This window comes from Conger conger, chromosome 11, assembly GCF_963514075.1.
Source record: "Conger conger chromosome 11, fConCon1.1, whole genome shotgun sequence".
NCBI classification, from domain to species: Eukaryota; Metazoa; Chordata; class Actinopteri; order Anguilliformes; family Congridae; genus Conger; species Conger conger.
The window spans coordinates 26,580,897-26,607,464 of NC_083770.1; the positions used below are offsets into that span (position 1 = coordinate 26,580,897).

The window sequence follows — 26,568 nt, forward strand, 5'->3', positions numbered from 1 at the left end:
AAATTGTTCTGTATTTGCTTTGGGTTTGTAAAGTTAAGTGCATTTTTTTTTTTTTGTATGTTGTAATATAAAAGATTAATTTTTTCCAATAAATACATTCTGTAATGAATGGTGTGATTTTATTTTCCTTTTCTAGATGGAGTGGGCTGAAAAGTGATTGTTGCTACAGCTGGTGTTTTATGAATTATCAAAAGCATGCCTTTTGAACGATGCCAGTGTTTAAAAACTTAGAATTAGGCCTACATTGTTCTGGCTTTTGTAATCAAAATGATTGTAACATTAGAGTTGTTCAGAAGTGGCTGGGCTTGGCTGGTCATTTTATCAGAACAGCAGTAGAGGGGGAGAAGTGGGGAATCCTTTTTTAAATTATTTTGGACATTCTGGCTCATGCATAACTGCTGCCTGGATTGAGATTTTAAGACCGAACATCTTCAGGTGTTGTATCTAGCATCTATGCTGGGACCTCTAAATGCAGGTGTAGGCAAACAGGAGGGATGTATGGAGTGACTGGACCCATCGTGTACTGCGAGTCGATGTGCATTCCAGAGAGTAACAATTTGCCAAGATTGTTGGGTTTTACAATTCATCGGCCTTTTTTGTTGCTTGTATGACGCTGTTTCAGCTGGGGATGAATTAAACTATGCTTGCTTTTTTTAAGTGACAATGTATATTAGTGCATATTCCAACATGGTTGTGTGTTTACTGAAGAAAGTTTTAAAAATCTATGAATGGAGAAATCGATTAAAGTAGGTTGTTAATGGTGCTACCCTTCTGAGGGGAGTCTACTGGAGTGTGTGGCCTTTTATGTTGGCGACTAGAGGAAATGATTAAGGAGAACTCAAGTCTGCCACAATGGCTTTAGATTAGAGAAAGCGCTTGCTGCTGATGTTTTCAGTTTCCTTTCAGCTTGCTGTTGAAAAAGTGGCAGCTTATGCTATTATTAGTTAAGGACACTTTAATTGAGGTTTGCTGCTAAAGCAGCTCTGTCAGAGCTGGAGAGAAGAAAACATCTTGTCGCAAACACAAAAAATACCATGAATTACCCATTCGGGTGGGTGGGTGTGCAGTGTCAGGGTTGTGTTTTCTGTGCCGAATTTGGTGGGAAAGAGGGAAATGAACGCTGTTTCTGTCAGATGCCTACACTGGTCTAAATGTGCAGTTTGAGCAGAAAAGCCACGCATGCTCACCGAATAGTGCTGACAGGAGCTTAGTGTACTGGTTTATTTGAAGTCAGTGGGATGTGAATATCACAGAGCGGCATAAAAAAGTGCAGATCTGTGACGCTGCGGGGATACAGTCGGCCCTGTCCCACTCTCCTGGGCCAGGGGCTTGAGAGCCCCACTGTCACCATGATTTAGGCCTGTGGCCAAATGGCTGCCCTGTTTTCCAGAAGGCTCTCCGACACTGAAACCGTTCACATCAGTGCTTTCTGAAAAATGACACCCTGAAGGTGCTTCAGTTTCTGTGAGTGCGCTGGGTGTTAACCATTGCACTCCCATCATTCTGTCCAAGCCCTCCCTGAAGTTGGCAGCGGTTTGACGTCTCTGTTCTCTGTGTTTGATGCCCAGAACGAACATCGTTTAGGCTACATCGTTTGTATTTTTATAAGGCCATTCATGTCACTTCTAGTCCTGGTGAAGACATTATGCAGTAAGGATTGGTAATGTTGACTGGATTATGTCCAGAATTGTATGATATTAGATATTAGTACTGTTTTTCAGCCTGGTGCTCAGGCCTGAGTGAGCATACTGTTTTTGATGTTCCTGCAGTATGCAGCCAGTGAACCTTATCACAATAATTACTCAATCAGGATAACAGTGTGTGATAAAAACATAAAGGTATTATTTAAATGTTTATACGTTTTAATGTTTTTCTAACGCTTTTTTGTTAAGCCATTGCTGTGCAGGCTTCATTCTTTCCGTGAATGTGGTATCCTTTGCGTGCCAATAATTTCAGGATCCAATTTTGGTCATGGAGGTTTAGCGGCGGGAGGTGTGCAGCAGGACGGGAGCCCTCTCGTCGGGTCAGCGGGCCTCCGGGCGGTGGACTGAGCGCGGCTGGACGTAAACACGGCCGTGACTCCCGCCCGTGTCTCCAGCCCGTGACTCCCGCCCATGTCTCCAGCCCATGTCTCCCCCGCCGCGCGTTTCGCTAACGGCACGCTCACAGCGGGCGTCTCCTGTGTCACGACTCTGTCACCGCGCGCTATTGCAGCTCTGTGCAGTGATATAATCACTCTTGGAAATAGATTATGAAATTTAGCGGCTGTGCTGATTAGTCCTCTGTGCTTGCGCGCGACTGCGGCAGCTTGTTTCTGTCATTAAAGGTCTCCGTGAGGTCAGGATTACAGCGCTGCCTCGAGACGCCGCTGAACGAGGCTGAGCGATTCGCTCCAGTGTCATCATTCCTAAAATGTGCTGTGGCTCTGCGGTCATGCCCACCACAGGTTTATTTTCAGTCCCGTCGGCGTTCCCTCCCCGCCTTCACTTTAAATCCCTCTTTTTTCAGTGTGCTGCCATGCTCCACTGCTGACACTAGATGGAGCCAAAAGGTCAAAGAACCTTCACTCGGTCGAGCTTGGCGCTAAGGCATGAGGCTAATGTCATGTACAAAATAATTTGCATTGACGATGCAGCTGTCTTTTGGCTTCGGATTGATCGAGATTCCATGGAACAGGATCGTAAATGATTGCCATGGAGACACTGCAGAGACCGTGGAGGCCGTGTATTGCAGCAGAAATCCATTTTAAAATTGTAATAATGTGTCTTTCTTACAGTTAAGTGGCAGAGTCATGACAGTGTTTGTGCATGGCTGCATCTGATGACAAATGGAGAAGAAAAGACCGGAAAGAAGATTGGAGGAATAACAGAGCCTACCTGAAAGACACCTGGGCCTTCCCTTCTAACGCATTTCTGTTTTCTGTTGACTCTGTGTTGACAAATTGCCTTTTAAAGCTGAAAGGCAGTTTTTTCCCCCTGACACATAGAGAACAACCGTGGAGGTAATGAAACGCCCGGAGAAAGAGGATTACAAAAGCACTGGAGAGGCGAAGGCCCCTGCCACCCGCAGATTCTCCCGTCAGTCTCTCTCCAAATGAACATCTAATTAAGCACAGGGAATGGATGTGGAGCCATCTTAAGGCGGATTACAGGAACTGCCCACTTGTGTCTGCCAAAGCCCCTTGCGCAGGTGTGGGTGTGTGCGAGTAAGGGCCTGCCCCCTGGCCGTGATGTCAGAACGTGTTTGTTTTACGGCGAGTGTGGGCGCCCCACAACTGAACAGGCACTCCCAGGCACCGCCCGTGCTCTGAAAACCTCCTTATCTGTGGTGTAGGGATTTCATGGTAAGGCATTTGTATTGACGCTAAGACGAGTGGTAATCGTGCTTCAAATGAAAAATTTGTTCTCTGCACACCTACAGCATTCTGGGTAAAAATGCAAATAGAGTCCCACACACTATTTTGGTGTATGAATCATCGTGAAGGAAAAGGTTAAAAACAAAAAAAAGCTAAACTTTAAGCCTCGTTATTGACTTCAGTTGTATCCTTGATAAATTGTCATGTAGTAACATTTTTTGCTTTAAATAATGGCTTAGAACTGTTGTAGCAAATTTTAATGAGTGCACATTAATCCTAATGCTGCCATTTCCCCCACATTTGGACTGAAGTCAGTCCTGTGGAATAGAAGCTTTTCCATCATTATTTGACAGCACTAGGGCATTCAACCCCACCTACTGCATTTGGCCTGCTCAAGTCAAGTCAAGGTACCACTGCCCTTGTCTCAGCCTAATTATGAAAATTGTAATGGGAGAGTGACTAGCATTGCTTGTTGTCTTCAGATGAGAAATGCGTTGGAGGAAGAACACTCGACATACCTCAGTAACTATGGAGGAACAAAGGCGTTTAATGAATGTCTGCGCTGGTTTTAAAAACTGTCATCCTTGTGATGTTCTAATTCTGGTCTGTGCCATTAATTAAACAGGCCAGGTAATTAAACAAGCGTGTGGAGGAGGGCTGTTCTAGTTCATTCTCTCAAGCTCGGGGGAGTAGTGTCGTGAATGGATGTTTAAAAGATTACTTTGGCTGTGTACATGTCAGTGTGAATGCACTCACTGAGTGTGGGTGTTGAATTTGATACAATTTAACATAATGTGGTTGGGATGGTACATTTGAATCTGTGTCCTGTTAAACTATAACTTGGCGGAAGGCTTGCCTGCCAAGCTTGTGGTGAACAAGAAAACGCTACTGTAAAAGCGTCTGCTTGGATAGAATGCTAAACAGGGCCAGCAGTGGCTGGGTGGTTTTTTTTGTGAATGTGTGGCGATACTTAATCTCAAAGAAAGACGTGACCTTTTGCTTATTTCTGAATCGGGCCTTTCCATTCGGTTTCCCTCCTAATAATTCTTGTCATGGTAATCACCAGCCGCATCTCCAGCGGGCGTCGGTGGAGGAGCCGGCGCGTACGTGGACTCCCGTGGCTTTATTCCCTCAGAGGAAAAGGGCCGACATTAATCAGACCCCCGGCGGCGAGCGCGGCTCGTTTCCATTAGAACAAACGGCGCGTTGGAGGGGGCTCGGCCGGCCTGGCCGCCCTGCTTCTGGAGGCCTGTGGGGACGCTTTTTAAAGCTGAAAGCGGCTCCTCTCTCTGCAGGAGAGGTGCGGGGGTGCTGTGGGCGGGGCTCATGCTAATAAGGAGGCTCCTGCCAGAGAAAAGAAAGGCCTGTGTACTTTGAGGAAGCAGATGCTGAATCACCTTATTATCAGATTTAGCAGCGGTGGCAGAGGGCCGCGGCTCGCGGTGATGAATGAGTCTCCCAATGATTTATACCTCCCCGGGCCCCCCTCTCTGGTGTCAGCCAATTGGCGCCCCCTGGGGTCGGCCCGCACAGCTGTCAGTGGCTCATTAGCTCCCTCCTCCCCCCTCATATTAAAAGCCCACACTTTTGCCCGAGCCGTATTTGTTTTACACCCCCGATTAACCATTTCCTTTACCGGCTCGGTAATTGCCGTGGAGGAAGGCCGCTGTCGGAGGAGGGCGGGGAATTGTTTCCCTGCACGGGCCCAAAGAAGCTGAGGGTGAAGAATCGCATCCCTTTTGTTTCAGGAGCGAGACGGAGGTTCCGCCATTTCGTGAAGCGCCGCCTCCGTGCTACACGTGTGTGGAAGCGAGGAGCCAAGCAGCTGAGGCAGGGGGAGACGCTAGTCTTGCCAGACTGCGCCTTTTAAATTCATGCAGTGCTGCTCGCCTTAAATAATGGAAGATTATCTCACCGAGCAACAGAGCGCCTGTAATCAATACGTGCCAATAAGAAATGTAGGGAGCTGTTACTGGATTATTTATTGAATGGGGGGGGGGTAGGGGTCCATATAAATCTATCCACAATGACTCACTAAACCACTTAATAGTCCCGCGCATTCACGGCTGTTTGTCTTTGTCTGTTGTGCAGTATTGGATTTTTCGGTCGGAGCGAAGCTTCAAAGACATTGAGTGTGAACAGTCCGCTGCACTGGAAATCTGATGACCTGAGAGACAGAGGAAACATGAATGGCCCTGTCACGCCTTGGGAATCTTTATCAAGCGTTTTTATTTTGAGATATTGATTTGTGAGCCGTTTCGTATTAAAGGACCCTACGACCCAGGGAAGGCTGTGTGTGTGATGCAGGCTACGCGCAGTGAGCAGGTGCAGAACTATACACATGTTTTTGTGCCTGTGTTTACATGCGGATAATCACACTCATCCTCTCTCTCTTTGGATGTGAGAGAAATGGCTATAGAGGTGAGGGCTGAACAGACACAAAGACGGAATGCAATTTCTGCCGAGAGATCGATACACGGAGAGGGTGAAAAAAGGCTAATCAACCCTGGACAGGCCGTTAAGACCTTGTGCAAAGTCATTGGGTTTTTATAGAATTACTTTTTTAATTGCTTCCCTCATCGTATAGTAAAGCTGTATCAAACGCTTAGAATGCATTAGGAGAGGCTTATCGGGGATAAGCGAGTGTGTCTGGTTTAATGTTCACGGCTGCATCAAGCCGCTTCTCTCGTCCGCACCAGCACACGCCAGTGCTTTTCTCCCCATATATTTCACAGCAAGCGATAAGCGTCAGCAACAACAAAAACGCAGGGGCCTGTCGGTTTAGATGACCTATCTGTGCAGTTTCACCACGTTAGCCACTAGATGTAGCTGTCCTAAGCCTTCCATGTGTTCCCGCATATGTACTCACCCAGAACTCGCATTTCTTTGCGTGGTGTGTTCTGAATATTTCCAGACTGTGAAAATTAAAATGCGCAAGAGCCGGCCAATCGCACTGGCTGGAGGTCCAGGTGCGGAGCAATTTCGGGGAGTTTGATTTATTTGAAAAGGACTCATCGGCCTCCCATCAATTCCCGCACAGCACTCTCAAAGTGCCACTTCTTGATTTTGGAGCTGTCGATTATGCGGCTCAAGGATGGGATAATGACAGGAATTGCTGTCGATGGGGAGGATCTCAGGAATGACACAGGTGCCACGCTTAACCCTTTGAAGAGTAGTTATCCTGGTAGTTTATTTTTTAGTCAGTGCTGACTCCATTGCTTTCAATGCAAGTTGTGATTGTTACATCAGTATTACAATAGTCAGTTAAGACATTCACGTCTTAGACCTTAAAGAGTTAATGATATGATTGTTCCATACACGGATGCTGGGCTGGGCGCCATCATGGGTGACAAATGGATTCAATATCAATTAATAAAGAGGCACTTGAAAATCAGCTGCAGATGTGTTCATAAATGAAAAGGTCAGTTGCAGGGATAATTACACCCGGAATAGCAGGTGTCTCCCTGTAATGGTGTCTGTAGTTTATTCATCTCTCCCTTGATTTATTCCTCATCTTCCCTCGTTTGTTCATAATGGAACGTGGGCGTTCTATTACAAAGTGTTACGCTTTGTCATGTCTCCTGGTGCACGGATCCAAGTGACACAGATGCATGCTACTGTCCTGGCGTACGTTGCCGATGTGCAGTCTGCTGTACAATGTAGTATGACTGTGACAGGACTGGATTTGTTTGTCTCTTGTATTGACAGCGTACATAATTCATTTCTCTTGACATGTGAACGATGGCTAGCATGACGCTATTGTACATTTGTTCACTCTTTGTTCAGGGACGCAGAGGCTGACTATCTGTGTGTTTTGTCTGGCTGACAAGCATGCACACACATACAGAGACACAAACATGCATGTATGCTCACACACACACACACACGGACACAAACACGCACACATACATGCAGATGCACGCATGCTCACACGTACACAAACACACACACAGGCACAGGGGCATACACATACATATGGACACAAACACGCACACACACACGCAGATGCACGCAAGCTCACACGTACACACACACACACACACACACACACATACAGGCGCAGGGACACACACACACATATATGAACACAAACACATACACATGCAGATGCACGCATGCTCACACGTACACAAACACACACACACACACACAAGTGCAGGGACACACACACACACACACATATATATATGAACACAAACACACACACATGCAGATGCACGCATGCTCACACGTACACAAACACACACACAGACACAGGCACAGGAGGACATACACACACACACACACAGCTATCTCACTCTGCAGTCACTATGCGGCCAGTCCACTCTGCACTCATCACTGTTGCTGTAATGTAGTGTGGTTCAGAACTCAGAAGGGGAGGGAAAAGGTTAGATTTTTACCTGTCATTCTGGAAGCTGCGGCACTGTGTCCACAACAGGAAGTCTTGTTTGCTGTCAATGTCAAGCTTTGGTTTTTGCCCAGAGTTAGTGAATCCGTTCAGGACTGGCGGAGCGGGGTGGGGGAGGGAGGGAGGGAGGGAGAGAGAGAGAGAGAGAGAGAGAGAGAGAGAGAGCGAGAGGTGTGGTAGAGTGTGCACAGCTGGAATTACAATGGAGGCAGCTGAAGTCAATTAGACTCAACTGTAGAGCTGAACAGAGCTAATGACAATGAGTCTGATTGGGCATCCACGATATTGAAAGATGTTGCTTCCAGTCTGTCTGGCGTTCATGGCTACTGCTGTATAGTGTTATTACTGCACCAGTGAATGGCATGTGTGCTTCTTCTTTCTATGATCAAAGCCTGCGAAGATGTTGTACAAACACTAGAGCTGCCTTTTTAAGGCTCGCCTCTGAGCAAACGTGTGAAGTGACGGCAATAATTGAAAGTGGCCGGCGAAAGTTATAAAGCGGAATCAAATGCGGCCGTGTCGCAGAGGTAAGCCTTTAATGATCATCTGCTCTTAATCCGTGCTGTTGCGCGACCGTCAAAGAGCTGCGCAATTAAAGCGCGGCGCAGGCAAGAGAGAGAGAGTGCGAGAGGGAGGAGAGAAAAGGAGGGATGAGGCAAGAGTCTAGACGTGTGGCCCCTGTGTTTCTAATCTGTCCCGGGGGAGCGGAACGGCTCCTCATTAATGAAAGTTTCGTTGGGGACGGGGAGGATTAAGGGGCTCCACGTGTAAGGGAGCTGATAGTGTCGCCAGGCCCACGCCGCAGATCCTGACGGTAGCATCATGCTAGGCTAGCCTGAGCCGGATTAAGCCCCAAGCTGTGGGGGGTGGGAGTGGGGGGTGCGCAAGCAGATGGTTGATAAAGCTAACTAGTGCACACACACAAACCCGCTAACAAAGAGCTCCCTCTCTGTTCCACTATCCAGCAGGGCGAGTCCTGGGGCCCTGCAGCCTCTGTGTGTATCCAGCAGGGCGAGCCCTGGGGCCCTGCAGCCTCTGTGTGGATCCAGCAGGGCGAGTCCTGGGGCCCTGCAGCCTCTGTGTGGATCCAGCAGGGCGAGCCCTGGGGCCCTGCAGCCTCTGTGTGGATCCAGCAGGGCGAGTCCTGAGGCCCTGCAGCCTCTGTGTGGATCCAGCAGGGCGAGCCCTGGGGCCCTGCAATCTCTCTGTGGATCCAGCAGGGCGAGTCCTGGGGCCCTGCAGCCACCAGCCATGGGCACTCAGCATGTCTGCACTAATGCAGGGAGAAAGCAAGCGAAAGTGATTGTGTTCACCAGGCTCCAGGCCCCGGGCATCTTACACCAGGCCCATGGAGCATGCTCCCGTTTCTGTTTTACAGCGTGTTGCTCGTTTTCCTCTCTGTATCAGGCTGATGGTGGCGATCGGGTAATCCTACTTGTCTGTGCACTCAGCAGCTTTACTCTCTCTGTAGTCCTGCTGGCGTTCCCTGTTCTGTTGCTGATTCCGTACTGACTCAGATTCTGTTCATTTACTGTCCCCGTTTCAGCACAATAGCATGCTTACATCTCCAACGCATCCCTGCCCTTCCTCTGATATCACTGTTCAAGCACTCGCCTTTCTTATAGACCTCAAGTACCAGATGGGAAGACAGAGCCATTTAGCACTTGGCCCGTATCGTTTCACCCACCTTTTCTCCCGATCCTTTCCCCTCTCTGCCAACCCACTCCTCCAGCCTTTAACCTCTCACACAAGGATCTGGAGGGCCTCGGTAGTCTGGCATGATGAATTGAACAGGATCAAGTAAATGCAGTCTGCTGAGTGAGGTGTGTTGGAGTTCTGCCCCGACTGTCGTCTGCCAGAGAGAACATATGGGACATGGGCTTGTGTGTCTCTCCCGCCCAGCTGTGGCTGGCACGAGAAATCCACAATAGCAGTCCCCTGGGTTGTCTGAATCGAGAGGATCCCAGCTGTTCGAGACGGCGCACTGTTTTGCAATAACTGCACCTGCACCCATTTCCCAAACCAAAGATGCCATCGATCGCTTCTATTGTGTGGATGCAGTGATGGAGTTTCTGAAATGGCGGTGAGGGCCAGAAGAATAGGAGAGTGATTATCGCCACATTTCTGGGCCGTTCCAACAAAGGAGCGCACAGCCAGAGCAGAAGATGCACGTTCATTATCCGCCGTCCTCTAGCGAGACGCATTATGTTCAGCTCAATCACCACAATGCTTGCCTTTACCTGTTTGGATGGTTGAAACTCAGACATACTTACTGCAGTCTTCACTCCACTAAATGATTCATTATGAGCTGATTTTCTTTACCGCCAAATACAAGTTACTGTAACATTCTAAGGTAAGCATTGACTGAGCAATCACTAATGAACCATTAGTATTTAGCAGCTTTTTTGGTTCTGTCAACACAGAAGAAAGTCTTGTTTGCCAGATTTGATATAAGGCCAAGTCCATACACCTCCGCAGGGATTGTGGAGAGCTGAGATTTAAGTGAGATACTGCCGGCTTTGTTGAGGACTGACAGGCGTCTGGAGCCCTGGTTCATTCGGAGATGGGCATATGCCCCTCGGTAATTCATGGAAGAAACGTTATGCTTGACTGTCGGCCAGTCATGGAGTTCCCAGCAGGGTGCAGGTGAATTAGCATACTCTCTCCTGTGACCGCCACACTGCTGTGTACTTATACACCCGGGTGTCTGAACCATTGTATCCGCAAACTGCTGTGCACTCAAAGAGATGATGATTTATCTTCCTTTGGTTTTAAAACATGCAGTAATACCCCAGATCTGATTTTGACAGGGGTATGATCCTAGTCAAATAGATTTTTTCTTTTTTAAATGTAAATTTTCGCAAATCTTTGATCATTTAAAGAGAACTCGCTGGAGGATTATTGCATCAAGCACATGCTCTTTTCTGGAGTTGAAATGTTCATTTTGAGGTTGATATTTTTTGGTCGCTCAGCTTGATCTCTCTTTTTCTGCTTTAATATGCCACTAATTCTATCGGGCATGGGCACTTTTGTTGTAGTTTGTAACAGGACTTGAGTCCTCATTAGATCTAAGTCTAGCTAGCTTGAGCCTCATAGTCACGGATGAAGCAACCTAATGATTCAATAATTAAATATAAAATAATTCCCTCCCTCTCTCCAAACTGAATCTAGGTGTAGCTGTCTTCTCCATTTTTTACATTTTATCTGTAGCTGCTCACTTGAATACTACATTATTTAATGTGTCTATGTTTGTACCAGGACCATCAGCATTAAATTGCATGCAGATCATGCATACAGGATAGGGACTTAATAACACAAATTTAGTTTTAAAGCATTGAAGTATTTTGCAAATGTATCTTGCTGCAGTGAGTCAGAGTCAGTTATGTCTGGCAGGGGTACGAGGTTCAGGGATAGGAGGTGGGGGAGGGAGAGCTTGGATCCTGACATGAAAAAGATCCTTTTACCGAGAGAATTAGTCTAGAGGGGTAAGTGCCATTTCACTGATAAGTGCATACAATGATATTGAGTTCACAAGGGGATTATATGTGAATAAGAGAGCACGTTGACTCATTTCTGGTGTTAGCTTTGAGCTGACTCCATATCTGGGATCGAACTGTATTAGTTACTTGATCTGCTGACACAAAGTGTTGTGCTAAGTGGTTAACTGAGCTGTAGTCTTTCCAAATATAAGAGAACAATTGAAATTGACTTTATACCCTCTGTTAAGACTGGAGCTGGAATGCTTAGGTTCTTAATGTCTTGACATGGATGTAAGACTAATAAAACACCTTAGTAAAGACTGCTTGGAAAAATCACCATGAACCCTTCAAGCGTTTAAATGAAGTTGCTTTCCTAAATAGAAAGTCAGCCATTTCCAGTATATATTTAGAATTATTACAGAAATAACCCTGTGCTAAGTAACCTTTGAAGAAAAAAAAAGTCAAATATTATAAAAAGCATATTCATATGCGAGTGTCATTCCAGTAATTGAAAACTTTTATTTACTTTAAATAAATAGAAGATCTACAGTACATACATGAGAATGAATTTCCAATATATCCCACTAGTATACCTCACACACCAGGTAGGTGAAATGCTTCCAGGCAAGACATTCCCCCTAAAAGCTGGCGGTCAAACAGAAGGTGCAGGATACACTGAGATAAGCAGATTGGGACACGTTCAAGTTCCCCTTTGAAGGAATGCCTTTTGACACTCAGCCCTTTTGAGCAATGCATACATTGTATGCCCTTACCAGTTGAAATGAGTGGTGACTGGGTTTCTGAAGTCAAGATGGTGCCACCATCAAAATGTGTTTAACAGGAACTTGAAATTATAGGAACCAGGAAAAAGGCCATTAGCATGTGCAAAACACACACAAAGGCAATAACATGACCAATGATTAGTCATGCTATTTGATTTGCACCAATCATTTGGTTGTGTGATTAGTTTAGCTTATGCTAAAAGGTTTTGCAAATGTTAAAGGTCTTAATCAGGCCCTTACATTTTTTTGTCACCCATCTTTAGTCTTAAACAAGAAGCTTCTGGGAATTCTGGGGACCTCTTCTTGTTTAATGTCCAAGAACACTTTTATTAGACATGTAAAGAGTAAGGCTAGTCCCTTTTTCCTCCTAGAAAAAGCCAGCCTGTGGAACATTCCTCCCCACAGAGTGATTGTTTCATGGGGATGTTCAGATAGGCATGGAAGCTGCCGGAAGACAGAATACTGTGATATTTAATGGTTCTATGATACCGGGCTATGAGTAATAATATATATGTTATCATTTATTCACCTTTGAAAATATCTCGGATGTGTTTTGAAGACAGGCAAACAAAATATTTTCATGAATTCTTGGTTTAACGAGTAAGTATGCTGGACTACAAGATGTATATGCCACAGGCGTTCTTTCAAATTTTAATGGACTCTCGATCTTTTGATGTAACTACTGATTCTCTGGGTACACAAACATGAAGTAGTTGCCGTTAACATTCTTGCACATTCTGCTGGAAGTCTTGGTGCATAAATATCTACCTGTCTGTAGATTGTTCTCAACCTGTCTGATTGATAATTAAATATCATAAGAGTGAAATACTGTTAAAATAATGCTTTACGTTCCACTGTTCAGCTACAGGAACTTCTCGTTCCAGCTAAATTAGGTCATGCATATCTGTAATGATTCTTATTAATATGCATACTCTTGAGAAATTCTCTTTTATGTGTGTTTTGCAAAAACAAAATCTTTTCAGTTGCCAAATACAAGATTTATTTTGGGGGAGTATGCAAAAATTACTCGGAATAAAAACTAGGAATAAAAACTTTTTCCTATTTTTGTTTTTCAACAATTAGGTTGTCAGCGGAATGTGAACCTTAATCATATGCTGCAAAAATATACATTCTTTCTGCCTGATAAGTATTCAGCAGTTACAGTGTGCTATGGATTGTACAGTAATTGTGTTCAATGTTGCATTGCATTTCATGTTAATAAATGGCAGTATTCCACATAAAAATGCCATTAGTGCCTAATTATGACCTGCACTGAGAAGTATATAAAGCCATTTAAATGATCAGCAGAGTGCTTTGAATGACCCTATTCATTGACAGTAGATTGCACCCACATTCATGACTACTCGTGTATATACTCAATACTCAATAGCAAAACTGCAAAAAACATCATGCTGTTTATATCTTGGGGCAATTAATACCAGTGAGATATTAATTGTTTAGAGTGCTGTGTCCTCATACAATCGTGTGCACTGATACTCTGTACAAATCATTTTTATGTGTAAAAGTAGAAAAAATGTAACATTACTGGTAAGTGAATAATTATTATTATTTTTTTCATAATGTAATACAAAATTCCAGATTATTAACATTGTTTCTGTTATCAAAATAAATAATTGTTTGCCGTTGAAATGTACAAACAAAATGAAATGTACATTCAGTAGTTTGGTATCTAAAGAAATGTGGTGTAGGTTAACCACCTATTAACAGTAATTTATTGAGGAGATCACTTGAAATGTGCAGAAATAATGCTTCAAGTTGAAGCAAACCGCTTTAGAAGAGGCCTTTTTATTGTCATCGAGTCGTGTCATCGGCCTTTCTCAATCCAGTTTTCCATAGCTCCAGGCAGCTCATATCTGCGTGGCGATGATCTCCTCATAGTGAATGTCTGCGCTTTGGACATCTACGTCCAGCTCGGTCCGGCTCTCCAGCTCCGTGGTCAGCTCCCGCAGGATCTTCTCCAGGTCTCTGTTCTTCCTGTGCATCTGCAGGTAGTTGTACTGGAGCTGTTTTTGATACTTGATGACCTTGTCTTTCTCCTTGTTCCACGTCTGCTGTTCCTGCTGGAAGCTGCTCGCCATCTTCTCTTTCCTCTGCTTCTCCTCCCTGAGCTCCCGCCTCAGCCTGTCCACCTCCTTCAGCAGGCTCTCCATGTCCTCCTCAGCCCCGCCCTCAGGCTGACCTTTGACCCTGCTCTGGCCCTCTTTGGCGGCCTCCCTGCGGCTCCACTGCTGCTCCTTGGCCAGGGCCAGGTCCTGCTTCATGGCCCTAATGTCCATCTCTAGCCTGCTCACCTTCCCCCTGAGCAAGTCAGCTTCATTCTTCTTCCGCTGGAGCTCATTCTCACATACCTGCAGAAAAAGAAAAGGGACATGTTGGAAACAATCGTGGGGATTTGTGGTTATCCGTGTTAAGGCAGCAGCTCCCAATAGAACATATACGTTCCCTGTTCCTTTATTTACATACGCTTCTCCCTTTTTTTACATCTAATTATTTATTTATATTGAAGCTGCAAATTATTCATAATCCAATACATCAGTGAATGATGCATATATTGTACAGTATATCTGCTTATGGTTTCTTTGAATACTTGTAGAGTAATAGGGATTTGGGTGCTTGGTACCTCCACCTCCACAGTTCGTGAGTGGACAGCCTCCTCTTGTTCTTTGTTTTTTTGCTCCAGTGTCTCTACCACGCTCTTTGTCTCCTTCAGTGCAGCTTTCAGGCTCACAATTTCATTGAGTTTGTGACTCACGTCAGCCTGAGAGTCCTTCAGCTGCTGCTTCAACAAAGAGATCTCTCCAGACTTTTGGCACACCTACAGATCAACACAGTGACAGTTGGCCTGTGATTTCGGCTGATTTAAGTTGTAATAAGGTATAAACTACATCACCACCACGCAGCACAAAAACATTGTACAAGTACACAGTCGCCCAGAGGTAAAAGTATGTAAGTAAGTTAAAATCGATTAATGGGGAAGTCATCATAATATTTCATGAACACTTTTTGTTTGTACCCTGGACACTCACTTCCCATTGAGTTTCCTCCAGTGTTGGAGCCAGTTGGGTCTGCTTAGTCTCGTAGGACCTGAGCTTGACCTCTATGAGGTCCTTCTCCTGAGACAGTTGGGTCATGTCATCCTGAAGCTGCTTCTTCTCCTGCTGGAGCTGGAAGACCTGGAGCTGGAGGAGCTGCTGGGCCTTGACGGCCCTCTGGGAAACCTGCCGCAGTTTGGTGGAGCACCTCTGCTTAAGGCCCTGCATCTCCTCAGCGCAGTACTTCTGCTTCTCCTCGAAGAGCTGGCAGGTGTCGGCCTCCTTCTCCTCGAAGCTGACCTGCAGCTCCTGCAGCTCCGTCTCCCTGTCCAGGAGCCTCTGCTCCAGCTGCTGGATGAGGGACTCGTCCATGGAGATGGGGGTGCGCACGCAGCCCCAGGCGATCTCCGAAAGAGGGTCGTGTTGCTCGGGCGAGGGCCCGTCCCCGGCTGGCTTCGCAGGGGCCCCGTCGCGGGAGGCCGGGGCCCTGGAGGCGGCTCCTCCCGCCCCCCCGGACGGCGTGGCGATGAGGTGCGGGGGAATGCCGGCGCTATGGATCAGCAGGCCCGTGGAGGCGCTGAGGTTGTCTGTCTGGCTGCTGCCGCTGGTGCTGTGTGTGGGCAGGCTGGACATGGAGTTCCGGCCCGAATCGGACAGAGTCCCTGAGGCTGCTTCCAGCTTCCGGTCCAGCTGGTCCTTTGTCCTGTTTGAGGGGCTCAGTCTTTTGCCGTTGACGTGGTTCAGGGCGTTATGACCGTCCGTGTAAGTGCTGCTCCTGGGAATGACGGGTTTGAAAGCTGTCGGCCGTACCAGACCCTTCTCGTTGCCCTGAGTGAGACAGAAAACAAGGGTCGGTATTGTTGGAGAGACTGATTTTTCAAATAGCTTGATCGATGTTTTGTTGATTAAAATGTTTTGTTGGATGCAGTCTGATTGTTAAGTTGTCTCTGTGTTCAAAAGGCAGCAGATTACAAGCCATCACACCATCAACCAGTTCTTTTGTAGAACTCTGAGGCAGAATCATGGAACGTTTCAGGGAACTACAGATGCACTCAGTATCAGTTCTGTAAAAAGCAGCACATACAGTAATTTGTGTGTTTTTGAAAACAACTTTACATGGTTTCAATTTGCCTGCCTAAATGCCTACTATTCTAACCAAGTATCCCAGTTGAGAATGACAACATAAATATATACTTATTTTGAACAGATATATTTTCATTTACATACTGTATACAAATCGCTTCAGTTAATGTAACCTCACTTAATTGTGTAATGATTATACAGACGCCACAGACCGTGACTTGATTTTTTAACAGACAAATGACTTGAAAAGTGCTTAAATAATTGCTTAACAACACGTACTAGCCAAGGCCCCAAGGCAGCTATTCTCAAATGTAATTACACATACGCTGTCTGTGACAAGTTTACGAGTGGGGAAGAATGTTAACTTAAATGTGAATTAGGGGCACTATCTTTTTCCTCAGAATCTCTTTGAGACTATTAAGGTTCTGTATGTTATTGCAATGTGCAACCTGAGCTCTCAATGCCATTAAAACTCAAGGTCACATTTTTGTAGGACAATGTTTGCCAGGTCACGTCTGCAAAGGGAAAATAAATTACTTGGTTTTTCTGGGCTCATTGGTCTCCAGAAGCCCTGTGGGATTTATCCAGGGAAAACCTAAAACCTTCCCTTCTAATGTTGAAGTTGATATGAACTGACCCAAGGAAAATTGTCAATATGTTGTGCTCTTTATTGACTTTTTTTGAGTGGACTGAAGTCTAGACTGAAATGAAAGCTTTGGGCAATGGTATTGAATTATCACAACCAAAGATTTGAATGTTTGGGTTGAAGTTACATTTCTTTTGTTTTGTAGCTGAAGAAGCAAATTCAATAATTAAACTATTCTTTCCAGTAAACCATGCCTGTTGCTTGGTTCATTGAAACCTTAGAAAATAGTTTCCATTCACATTAAAAAAATCTGCAGACTAATCACATTGGTTTTGCAGTGTAAAATTGAAATATTTTTGTGATGGATTATGGTAAAAAAAGAACTGCCTTGATGAAGTGCCAAATTTCTATGATATGATTTAAAAAGAGATGTGGAAAATAACATTGCCTGGGTACAATCTAGGTAAATGCAGTGACCACAGTACTGTGATTGCAGCTGCTGGAATTATCTGCCATGTACTGAGAGTCACGGCCAATTATGAAAATTTAAAATTTGACTTCTGCTTTTCATAACAGGACAGCGGATATGTTGCAGGATAAATGTTACAGGCCCCTGGACAAGCTTCTGTTCTCCTGCTGTTATAAAAGAATTGTTCATACTCTCCTCACCGTGGCCTCAGCATTGCTTCACAGAGATGGATGGCACCACTGTTTCGTATTAATAACAAGCATCGCTGGAGTGTGAGGGGTGAGCGTGTTGATTCAGCATTCCTGCTCACTGACTTCATGCCCAAAGACTGGGATCTTTTCCACAGTCAGTCTGAGGCTTACTCTCTCTCATCCTGAGCATAAAGGCCCATTGAGAGGGGAAGGTTTGCATAAGCTTGACCCTGGCAGCGGATGAAATCTTTCAGGAGATCAAGGCATTCTTAACTCGTCAATCTTGGGGCTTAATGAAGTCGACTGGACAACACTAATCTTTTAGAGTTTCGCTGCAAGGCCCCAGGGATTATAGGCCATCTACTGTACTTGTCTCATGTTTGCTTTTGAGTGCAAAGATCAGCACTAACAGGCTCTCATCTTCTCTGATTTACAAACACGTTCGCACAGACACTGCAGTGGGTTTTGTTTAGCAGAAACGGGTCATAAGTGCAGAAGTAGGCTTCGACTCTATTCCTAGTGGAAGTTTAGACATTTAAAAAATATGTGCATGACCAGAAAATGTTTTGAAATTCAGGTAGTTTTAGATTAGAGTTAGAGTTTTGTATTGTATGCACAACGCATTGTAAATATGTTCCTCCTTTCTGTTTTGAAGTTTGTGTGACTGTGAATGCAAGTTAACTGCTGCTTATTGGCCAAAGCCACAATAGCAGTGGCTGTGCTATCCCTGATGTACAACATGACGCACTTAGATTCAGCTCCTGAACATGAGGACCTGGGGACTAGTGCTCACTCGGGTGGTGCGTTCACCTTCTCCAGCTTCCCGGACATGGGCACAAGTTTTGGCGGCGTGCAGCTGCCCGTTTCCATGACGGCCGACCCCTCGGGTTGGTCCTCCTCTGCGAGGTTCCTGTGGCGGCCAGCCCGGGGCTTTTGGCTTACGTTGATGTAAAAGAAATCGTCGCTCTTGCCCGACTGGAAGGAGGCTTTGGAGTTGTTGTTGGAGGGGTCCTGGGAGAAACCATATCTCAGCAGGCCGTCCAGGTTGCGGCCGGACTTCTTGGATGATAGGGCTCTCTTGGTTCTGTATTCGGAGGCACGGCAGTGTTTGCTGTGGAGACTGTTACCCGATATCAGGCTGCTCACACTTCCCATGGTTCTCCAGGCCTCTGCGAGGGCAAAATGACAGTGGTAGCAGATCGGGGATCAACAGATATGGCGAGAGTTGATGTGGGATCTGTATTTAATGGATTCATAGTCCCTGGAAGAAGTCCTCACAGCTCTGATCTGCAAACCTAAGAAAAATAGAGAAGAAATCTGGTCAGAAATTTGACAGGGATTTGGGATATTCTGGAGGAGTACAGTATGATCTATCTGCCTTAGAAGACATCTAAGGCTGATAGATCACCTTGTAATTTTGGAGGAAAAAGAAGTTTCGTTTGATTGATAAAGTTTCATATTCGAGAAATGCAGTACATGAATTTCTGCTTTCTTTGATAATTGTCAGGAAATGGAGGGAAGTGTCTACAATGCCTTTAATGGCACGTTGCTTTATTGCCAGTTAACTTCTCTTTCTCTGCATGTTTAATGAGGGAAGAAAACAAACAATGAAAGATAAGGAAAGGTCTGGAGGAACTGAAGCAATGAAAGAGATATGGTGATGCAGCCCTTGTCAGTTACTCTGCAGTTCCTCTTTTTCAAGCATATAGCGCAGGCTTCGGTTCTGTTGCTTGTTCAGCATCTATATGTCGAAAGCTGATTTTATGTAACTGATCGTGTGCCGATGAGCTCATGTTTTATTTAAGCAAAATGTCTGACTATATTCTATTGCAGAAAACCAATTCCCCAAAGGAACGGATTGCTAGTCTGCCATGCAGCTGAAGCATACAAGGTCATGTAGCTCCAGAAAAATGATCTGAATTCAAAATGCTTCACCTTTGGCAGATTGTGACTTTGTCCAACTGATGTGGGTATTACATGATTTAAGAGAGGTCTGTCGGGGCCAAGGCCCCCTTGTGCGAATGACGTTATGTCAACCTCCTGAGCCAAGGTCAGTGATTCTGAACAGTACACTGTCTTCTGTTTAATATGATACTGAGAGCAAATGCATCGTCCATGATGTTAAAGACCGCAGCCTCAAGAAAGTCTGCAGATATAGTTTTTAAAAATGCAAGCCGACGTCTCATGCATAATGCCAATGTACTAGCATGAGAGATTTCAAATCCCTTTGGTTAGAGATAATGAATATAATATAGCACTCCTGCCATTTTCTTCACTTGCTTTCATAAATGGAATCAATACTTTAGCTCTTAGCTGTGTTATTAGTTTTGTGCTTTGTAAAGTGGCATAATCACGCAGTCCAATATCTTCCTCTCTGTGCTGCCGATATTGGTCGAAGCCCTGGAGTTAGAGGAACTAAGAGACGGTGGTGTCCTCTGCTGAACTTCAATTCAAATTTAAAGCCCTCATCACAGGTTTTATTAGCTGTTAATGAGCTCAACAGTTTTTTAAATGTGATTCACAAATGCAGTGTGGATGTAAACATGCGTGTCTGCCACCACCATTGTGCAATTCGCAGTGTCCCCCGTGCGTTTATACTAATTAAACCACCGCAGCGTTGTCATTTACCGAGCGCAGGTGGTAACATTAGACAGGGTATCCATCTGGGCTGTTTGTATCTATAGATTTGCAGCTCAGAATTTTGATTAGACCCGAGTCCAGTTGGCCTTTTCCAAGATAAGCGGCTAATTCTGTGGGGCCGTGAGCCCTCTTCACTTGGCAGCGAGCGCAGCAGCTGTAATTAAAAGCCTGAAACCCTGTTTTCTCTCAGGCTTCCTGACTGGCCTGCACGCCGCACCTACCCCCGGAACATGGCAGCATCCCTGCCACGGAGCTAATGGGCGTAATCAGCTGTATAGCAGGCCCTTCAGCTCCCCAGCTGGGTGACCCCCCTGTCCCCCCCTCCCGCCTGGGGACCGGCTGGAGGACCCAGGTGTTCCCCACTGCACGCTGCCCCTCGCTGGGGGAGCAAATCCACAAGGAGGGCTGGCAGCCATCTCTCCACTGACTGAATACCAGGGGTCCGACAAGTTAATCAACAGGCCTTTAGGCATTGAATCAGCTGCCCCCTTTCCCCCGAAGCCCCTGTTTAATATCATTTACCAAATGAGCAGAGATGCTCTACTGATTATCTTACTGCCTTCACTGTGTGTGCAGAGCAGTGGCAGCTGGGAAGACATTTGGAGGTCTCGTGTAGCACATCCTGGGGCGAAGCTTTACTTTTTTACGTCGTGTTTTTTGAGGATGAGAGAGATTTGTAATTCTGTTCACTCCATTTCAGGAAGAAAGGGGCGGTGCCCGGCATGCTGTGTGCTCATTGGCTCTTTCTGATGGCTGATTACCAGCGCGACTGACTGCGTGTGTGTGATCTCCTCAGCAATCGCCAGAACAAGGCTCCCCGTTACACACAAAAACATCAAACATCACCATCCCCTGTAACTCCAGACGTCTGCTCACAGCTGCGTGGGACCAGCAATCTGTCAACAAGACCCGTGCGACATGCCCTTTCAGCAAAAAGAAATAAATAAAAAACACCCCACAGCTAACAAATCCATTAGCATGTCCTCTGATACAACCCTTCCCACTGCCACTCTGTTTAGGGAAGCGGTGTGCCTTACAAAAAGCCTCAGGAACACTGCTTAAAGACCACTGACTCACTTTGACTCATTTTTATTTTTAGTTTTTGTCACAGCACAAATGCCCCGGTCCCTCAGTCGGGAAGATTGGACACAAAACAACTGATCTGGTGCATGCACAGGTTTGATTTGGACCTGTGAAAATGACGTTTATTTCTGCACGAGGCTTCAGTTAACAGTCCACAGGCGTCTCTATGCCTGCCCGCCCGCCTGCCTGGCAGGAATATACTTCTTAAAATTCCCTTTAAATCATACTCCAATCCTGAGAGCACTAGCAAGAATAATAATGGAGATTTGACTTACTGCTACAGCAAAACATCCCCTTGGCAAGCTATTGCAGAGCCATCCTTCCCATCCTGAGATGCGGAGGAGACATGTGTGTGTCCCTGAATGAACCATCCAGTGAATACATCAAGCTGCCAACAGCCGAGCAGATACCATGCAGAGGGGCGGGCTCATGGCATTCAGCGGCTGGGCTTTGCATAACTGACATGTAAATGCTGCGGGAGGAGGTGGGGCCTTTGGCCCCCCGGGGACCCGGGGGCGCGACACACACTTCTTTACACAAACGTGTGCCGCTAAAGTGATTAACTCCCTTTCCCAACAATGGCTTTTTACACAACCGTTTTTTTTCCCTCTTCTTCCCTCGGCTCTCGACTAGCTCCCTTTGTAACCCCTCCTCCTCTGCAGACCTCTCTGTAGCACTAGTGGAAAATGCACCCCTGTGCAAAGAAGGAAGCCCTCGCTCTTTGTTTGCTGAAGTGTGCCGTCCTTGTGCTCTTTCCTGACTGACTGCTTATTCACACTCGCAGTGTATCATTTTTAACACATAGTTAAGCAGCAGTATTATCCGATAGTACTTAGTGGTATTATTTTCTTTTTTTGTGTATTTTTTTCATAAGCAGGTTTTGACATTTTAAGATATATGACTATTCTCCAAAATAGGAAAAATGCCATTCAAAAGTATGAAGTATGTTTGCCTTTTTCTCAGGGTGGCCCTTTAAATTCTCGACGCACACTTGCTTCTGTGGCCTCCTCGCTGAGTGCTGTGAATATCTGCGACATGTGCTATCTTTTGTGGAACATGTTCAGACTCATCGATTTTACACAATTTGAAGCACATATTGGCTTTCTGCGAACCAGTCTGAACAGATTGCAATGAAATTGCATATCAAAGAAGTGTAACATAGTTCCGTCACAAGCGAAAGTGGACGACAGAGAGAGAGAGCAGTATTATGGTTGTGTGTTATAGCACCTCACAAACGCACAGCTGAAAAGTCTAAGTAATATTAAGACGCATTGCATGTCATATACCTGTCACATCCTATTGCTTTAATTCACAATTCATATTTTGATTTGGCTTCTATAACAATAGTAGGCCATTTCATAGCCAGGGTTAAGTTTGATGTAGTGTTATATTGCCCATATAAATCACTGGCAGGCACTATGTGTGCATTAGTTTGATGAAAGGTGGTAGTAGTGAGGTAATGTTACTTTTATGGATAATTGTTAGGCACTACATCTATACTGACGTATAAGAAAATGGTTCAGGGTCGTTTTAAAGTGATATGTGTATGCTTAAATCCACTGTGGTGGTAAAGCCGGTATCTCAGCACTTTTATTCCAGCCTATAGCTTTTATGTTGATATGCTGCTTGTTACTCTGTGGCAGTACCCTTGTTCTTGTTGTTTTTTGTGACACACTTGTGCATCTTGGCATTGTAGTACCCTTGGAAAATAGTCTCCCTTGTGAATAAATACATAATATTAGTGCAGTTAAAATCATTCAGAAAACCATACAGAGTTCCTCCTTTTTTGGAGAGCACTTTTATAGTGGAGTGATAATGTGTCTTGCTGCAGTTTTTAAGCCATTTTTCAGGTTTAGGGAGGAGCAGGTTCAGGGCAGTCCAGTCATCTCTTTGAAAAACCAAAACAAACGTGATAAGAGTTCAAAAGGCGGTCTGAAGCACAGCCCCCAGTGGAGATCACTCCGCTTTCGAAAGAAACACTGTGCCCGGAGGCATTCAAAGGCAAAACAGCCCTGTCTAAAACCTCATTCATTTCCCCCGCAGTGGGGTCTCTCGTCTGTGGAGGGCTATGTGCCACAAATACAGAGTGTTCTCTGACTCTGTGGGCTTGAGGAGACCACAACTGTTTTTAGCATTTTCCCTACAGCCCAGAAAATGAATCATTTCAGTATATAAAACGCAAAAGGAGTCTAAAGAATATACCTTTTCTTTAATGTTTTGTATCTGGTGTTAGTGTCTGCATTTCTCATTGATATCCATGTAAATGTTTTGTGCCAGGGTTAATTGTTTGGGGAATGGGTTACCATGTTTCCTCATAACCATCCTTTTACTTTCAACATTGTCGAAAATGTAAAAGGGCTATAGTCTACCTATGACGCGGCTGCAGCAAGTTTCTCAGTCTGTTCCAATTCTCTGTTCTGCTTCGCGTTGCCTTTGATGCCGTTTCACAGCGTGTGGAAATAATAAAAAGCAAAGTGTTCGCATGCGTCTGTGAAGGTTTGTTTGTGTTTTTATTTGTGCAGAAAGGCAAGTGGTCGGCGAGATGCCTCTGTGTCCAGCTCGGGCCCACTGCACTAAAACACTGTTTCATCTGAGCTGCCAAGTCAGCACCTAAGGGAAGATGACGAAGGCACAAAGCACTAGCAGAGGAAGAACACCTCAGCACCTCAGGATAAGGCCCTTTGTTTAAAACACAGGGGAAATGTACCACTCGATATATTCTTAAAAGACAGCAAGAGACACGCATTTGTAACATATTCAGAAGAATATGAATATGAATATATTAAAAAAGAAGGAAAGTGAGAGGGGAAGGTAGTATTTGTAGCCAATTGATGAAAACATTCCTCTGAGCTGTGTTTCCCTACATTTCCACTTGAATATATGATTGAAGAATCCTCGTCTCTGAGCTAATCAAATAAAAAATAAAAAAACACATTTAACTCGCCTCCTCTAATGAGATGTTGCCTTGAAGAATACTTTGATCACACATAATAACAACAGAAGGCATGGTATTGATTCTGTGCAGCCTATTGTATGTGCTTAGCTGAGAAATCAATGCGTAAACAGTCAATTCCCACTGAACAATAGCCCTGTGCAGTTGTTAGGAGCACAATAAATTAAAGGATGCGCATCTGAAGTTCAACCTGCGGCACTCCTGGGAAATGCACCGCAGATGTTGCAAAGAAAATAATCTCTTTAATAATGGATGCGGTTTTAAGCGGCTCAAGCATTCCCAGCAGTATGAAGTGAAGATGGTTACGGTGACATCACTATAGCTGGTCAACTACTGAATGCGCTCACAATTAGCTAAAGGTGCATCTGCCGTACTGTTAATGTCTGTTTAGGTGTCCGTGTTTGTGAGAGAGCGGTTTGATGGGTTAGTCTGCTTGGGAGGCTGCAGGCACAGCTGCTGGAAAGTGAGAAATCCGCTGGGTTGATTTCACCCCTGGCAGTGGGCCAGCTTGCAGGAGACACTGGAAGCTCCAAGGTATTCTGACCGAGGAGGGCTGTAATTGTCGGAGGAAGTGAAAAAGTGGAATAATATGTTGAAAGGTGGCAAAACCATTATCTGATCCAGAAATATTCACCCCCTCCCCCCCCCCCCCCACCCCACCACACACACATGCACACAAACCACTGCCATTGTTACATGTTATCAGCAGAAACCACACATAATATAGGCTGTTCCCCTGATTATTTTTTATGTTTGACTGTGCCAATTAAAGTACGCTTTCTACATAATGGCATTAAAATGTTGTCTCAATTGTTGTATATTTAAGTCATATTTTCAAATTAAAGAAAATGATTTAACCTCTGGGTCATTCTGCAGTTTCATTAAACTACCACATGCTGTGTTTCAAAGGACATAATCTTTTTCATATAGCTCCGTGCATGGATAATTTGGTGACATTTGTGCCTGACACAAATGTTAAATTTGCATTTATTTCTATTAAGACTGCCGATTTAACAAAGCAGCAGTACCTTCAGAAAAAATTTTTAAAGGCTGATTTGCATGACATAAAATAAAAAAACCATAACAAAGGCAAGCCATCTGACTCCTTCCTGCAGTCTGATTGGCCAGTACTGGAACAGGACAGATACTGCTGCTGAAAAAAACATCTCAAGCTAGGTTTTGGTTGACCTAACAAGCTACCAGCACTAGCTGGTTGACCAGCTCATACCCAGATAGACCAGCGTTATGACCAGTTTGGCTATGCTGGTTGACCAGTTCATACCCAGCTAGACCAGCTTTATGACCAGCTTGACCAGCTCAAGTTTTAAGCTCATCAATAGCCGGATTTTACAGCAGGGTAAACACTTAAAAATGTTTTTCAAGGCCAACGTTGAAGTAAAACAGTCCATATAACAGAAAACAAGTCTCATTTCAGCCCCTGCTTTGCACTACTACGCATTATATATCCCTCCAATCTCCCTGCATTCCTGCTATGATTACCTGCACTGGATCCATTAGGCACGGAGGAGTTCAACGTCCCACTGTGCTTCTCTTCAGCAGTCCGCCCCGCCTTGCAGCCCTGCGTTTGGGGCCTGCTGTTCTCGCTCATCTCCCCCCATGCTCGATTATCGCCACAGTTCCACTTCCCGCCTCCTTCCACTTCCCTCTCTTCCCCGTCCCAGAGGTGGAGCGGAGCGCCCTAATGTGTGTTAAGTGCCTGAGGGAAGCCAGCGGCCTCCGGGGTAAAAGCCCCAGCGGTCACAGGCACGCTGTGGCACAGTCAGGATTACAACATCACAGCGGCGCTGCGTGGTACACCCAGTGCCCGGTCCGCAGGAGACTGAGGCTTGGCGAAGCCGCGTTTCGCTCCCGCGCCGCCTCGTGTTCTTTAGGGTAACCGCGTCTGCGCCGGTGTCCCTATCAGGTCTGGGGTGGGGTTCCCTCATCTCCGTGGTTACGTTCCACATATTTACAGAAACAATCTAGCAATACTAGCTCCGGTGCTAGGCCAGAACACGCTCACGAGTGCGTGTGAGAGATAGCATTCGCATGCGAGCTAGTGATGGTGTGTGGGGGGCCGGGGCAGGTTTGGGGGGGTGGATTATCAGGGAGCAGTGAGCCCTTGCACCTGACAGGCTCCGACACCGTGCGTCTGTCCGTGGGAGAGGCGAGGCTGAGGCGTTCTGCGCCAGACGTTTGTCCCTTTCCCTGGCCCTTTCATCTCCCGCTCCCTGCACCACATCCACAGCCGGGCGGAACCGCTTTGAGGGTCTGCCAAACCGACCGAGGCCATCCGCGGTGCTCCGCCCGCGTTTCACATTGCCTGCAAGTTCACGCATGCCCTCCTACACGCCTACACATGCTTTATACTGCCGTCAACTCAGGCTCGTACAAAAGCGGAAAAGTGAGATATTTGTGAGTGACTGTCCCCATGCTCTCTGAGAGGAACTGGAATGGCTTAAGTACACATTTCTCTTGTCTTGACT

At 45.6% G+C, this 26,568-nt stretch overlaps 1 protein-coding gene across 4 annotated transcripts in view; it reads right to left on the reverse strand.

Annotated features, from left to right (window-relative positions):
* Positions 1-11,810: 11,810 nt before the first annotated feature.
* The window catches only part of lzts1 (leucine zipper, putative tumor suppressor 1), a 31,136-nt gene continuing 16,378 nt past the window's right edge, over positions 11,811-26,568 (reverse strand). The window contains exons 1-5 of one of the 4 annotated variants that reach the window (XM_061260763.1): positions 25,583-25,714; positions 18,217-18,701; positions 15,072-15,905; positions 14,666-14,860; positions 11,811-14,393 (exon numbers count right to left, since the gene is read on the reverse strand). In XM_061260763.1, coding sequence (XP_061116747.1) covers positions 13,893-14,393; positions 14,666-14,860; positions 15,072-15,905; positions 18,217-18,561 — 1,875 coding nt within the window. In that variant the 5' untranslated portion in view covers positions 18,562-18,701; positions 25,583-25,714 and the 3' untranslated portion in view covers positions 11,811-13,892. Of the gene's footprint in view, positions 14,394-14,665; positions 14,861-15,071; positions 15,906-18,216; positions 18,702-21,404; positions 21,499-25,582; positions 25,715-26,568 lie in introns of those variants that run through there. The other 3 variants (XM_061260762.1, XM_061260760.1, XM_061260761.1) reach the window with 3 other exon arrangements.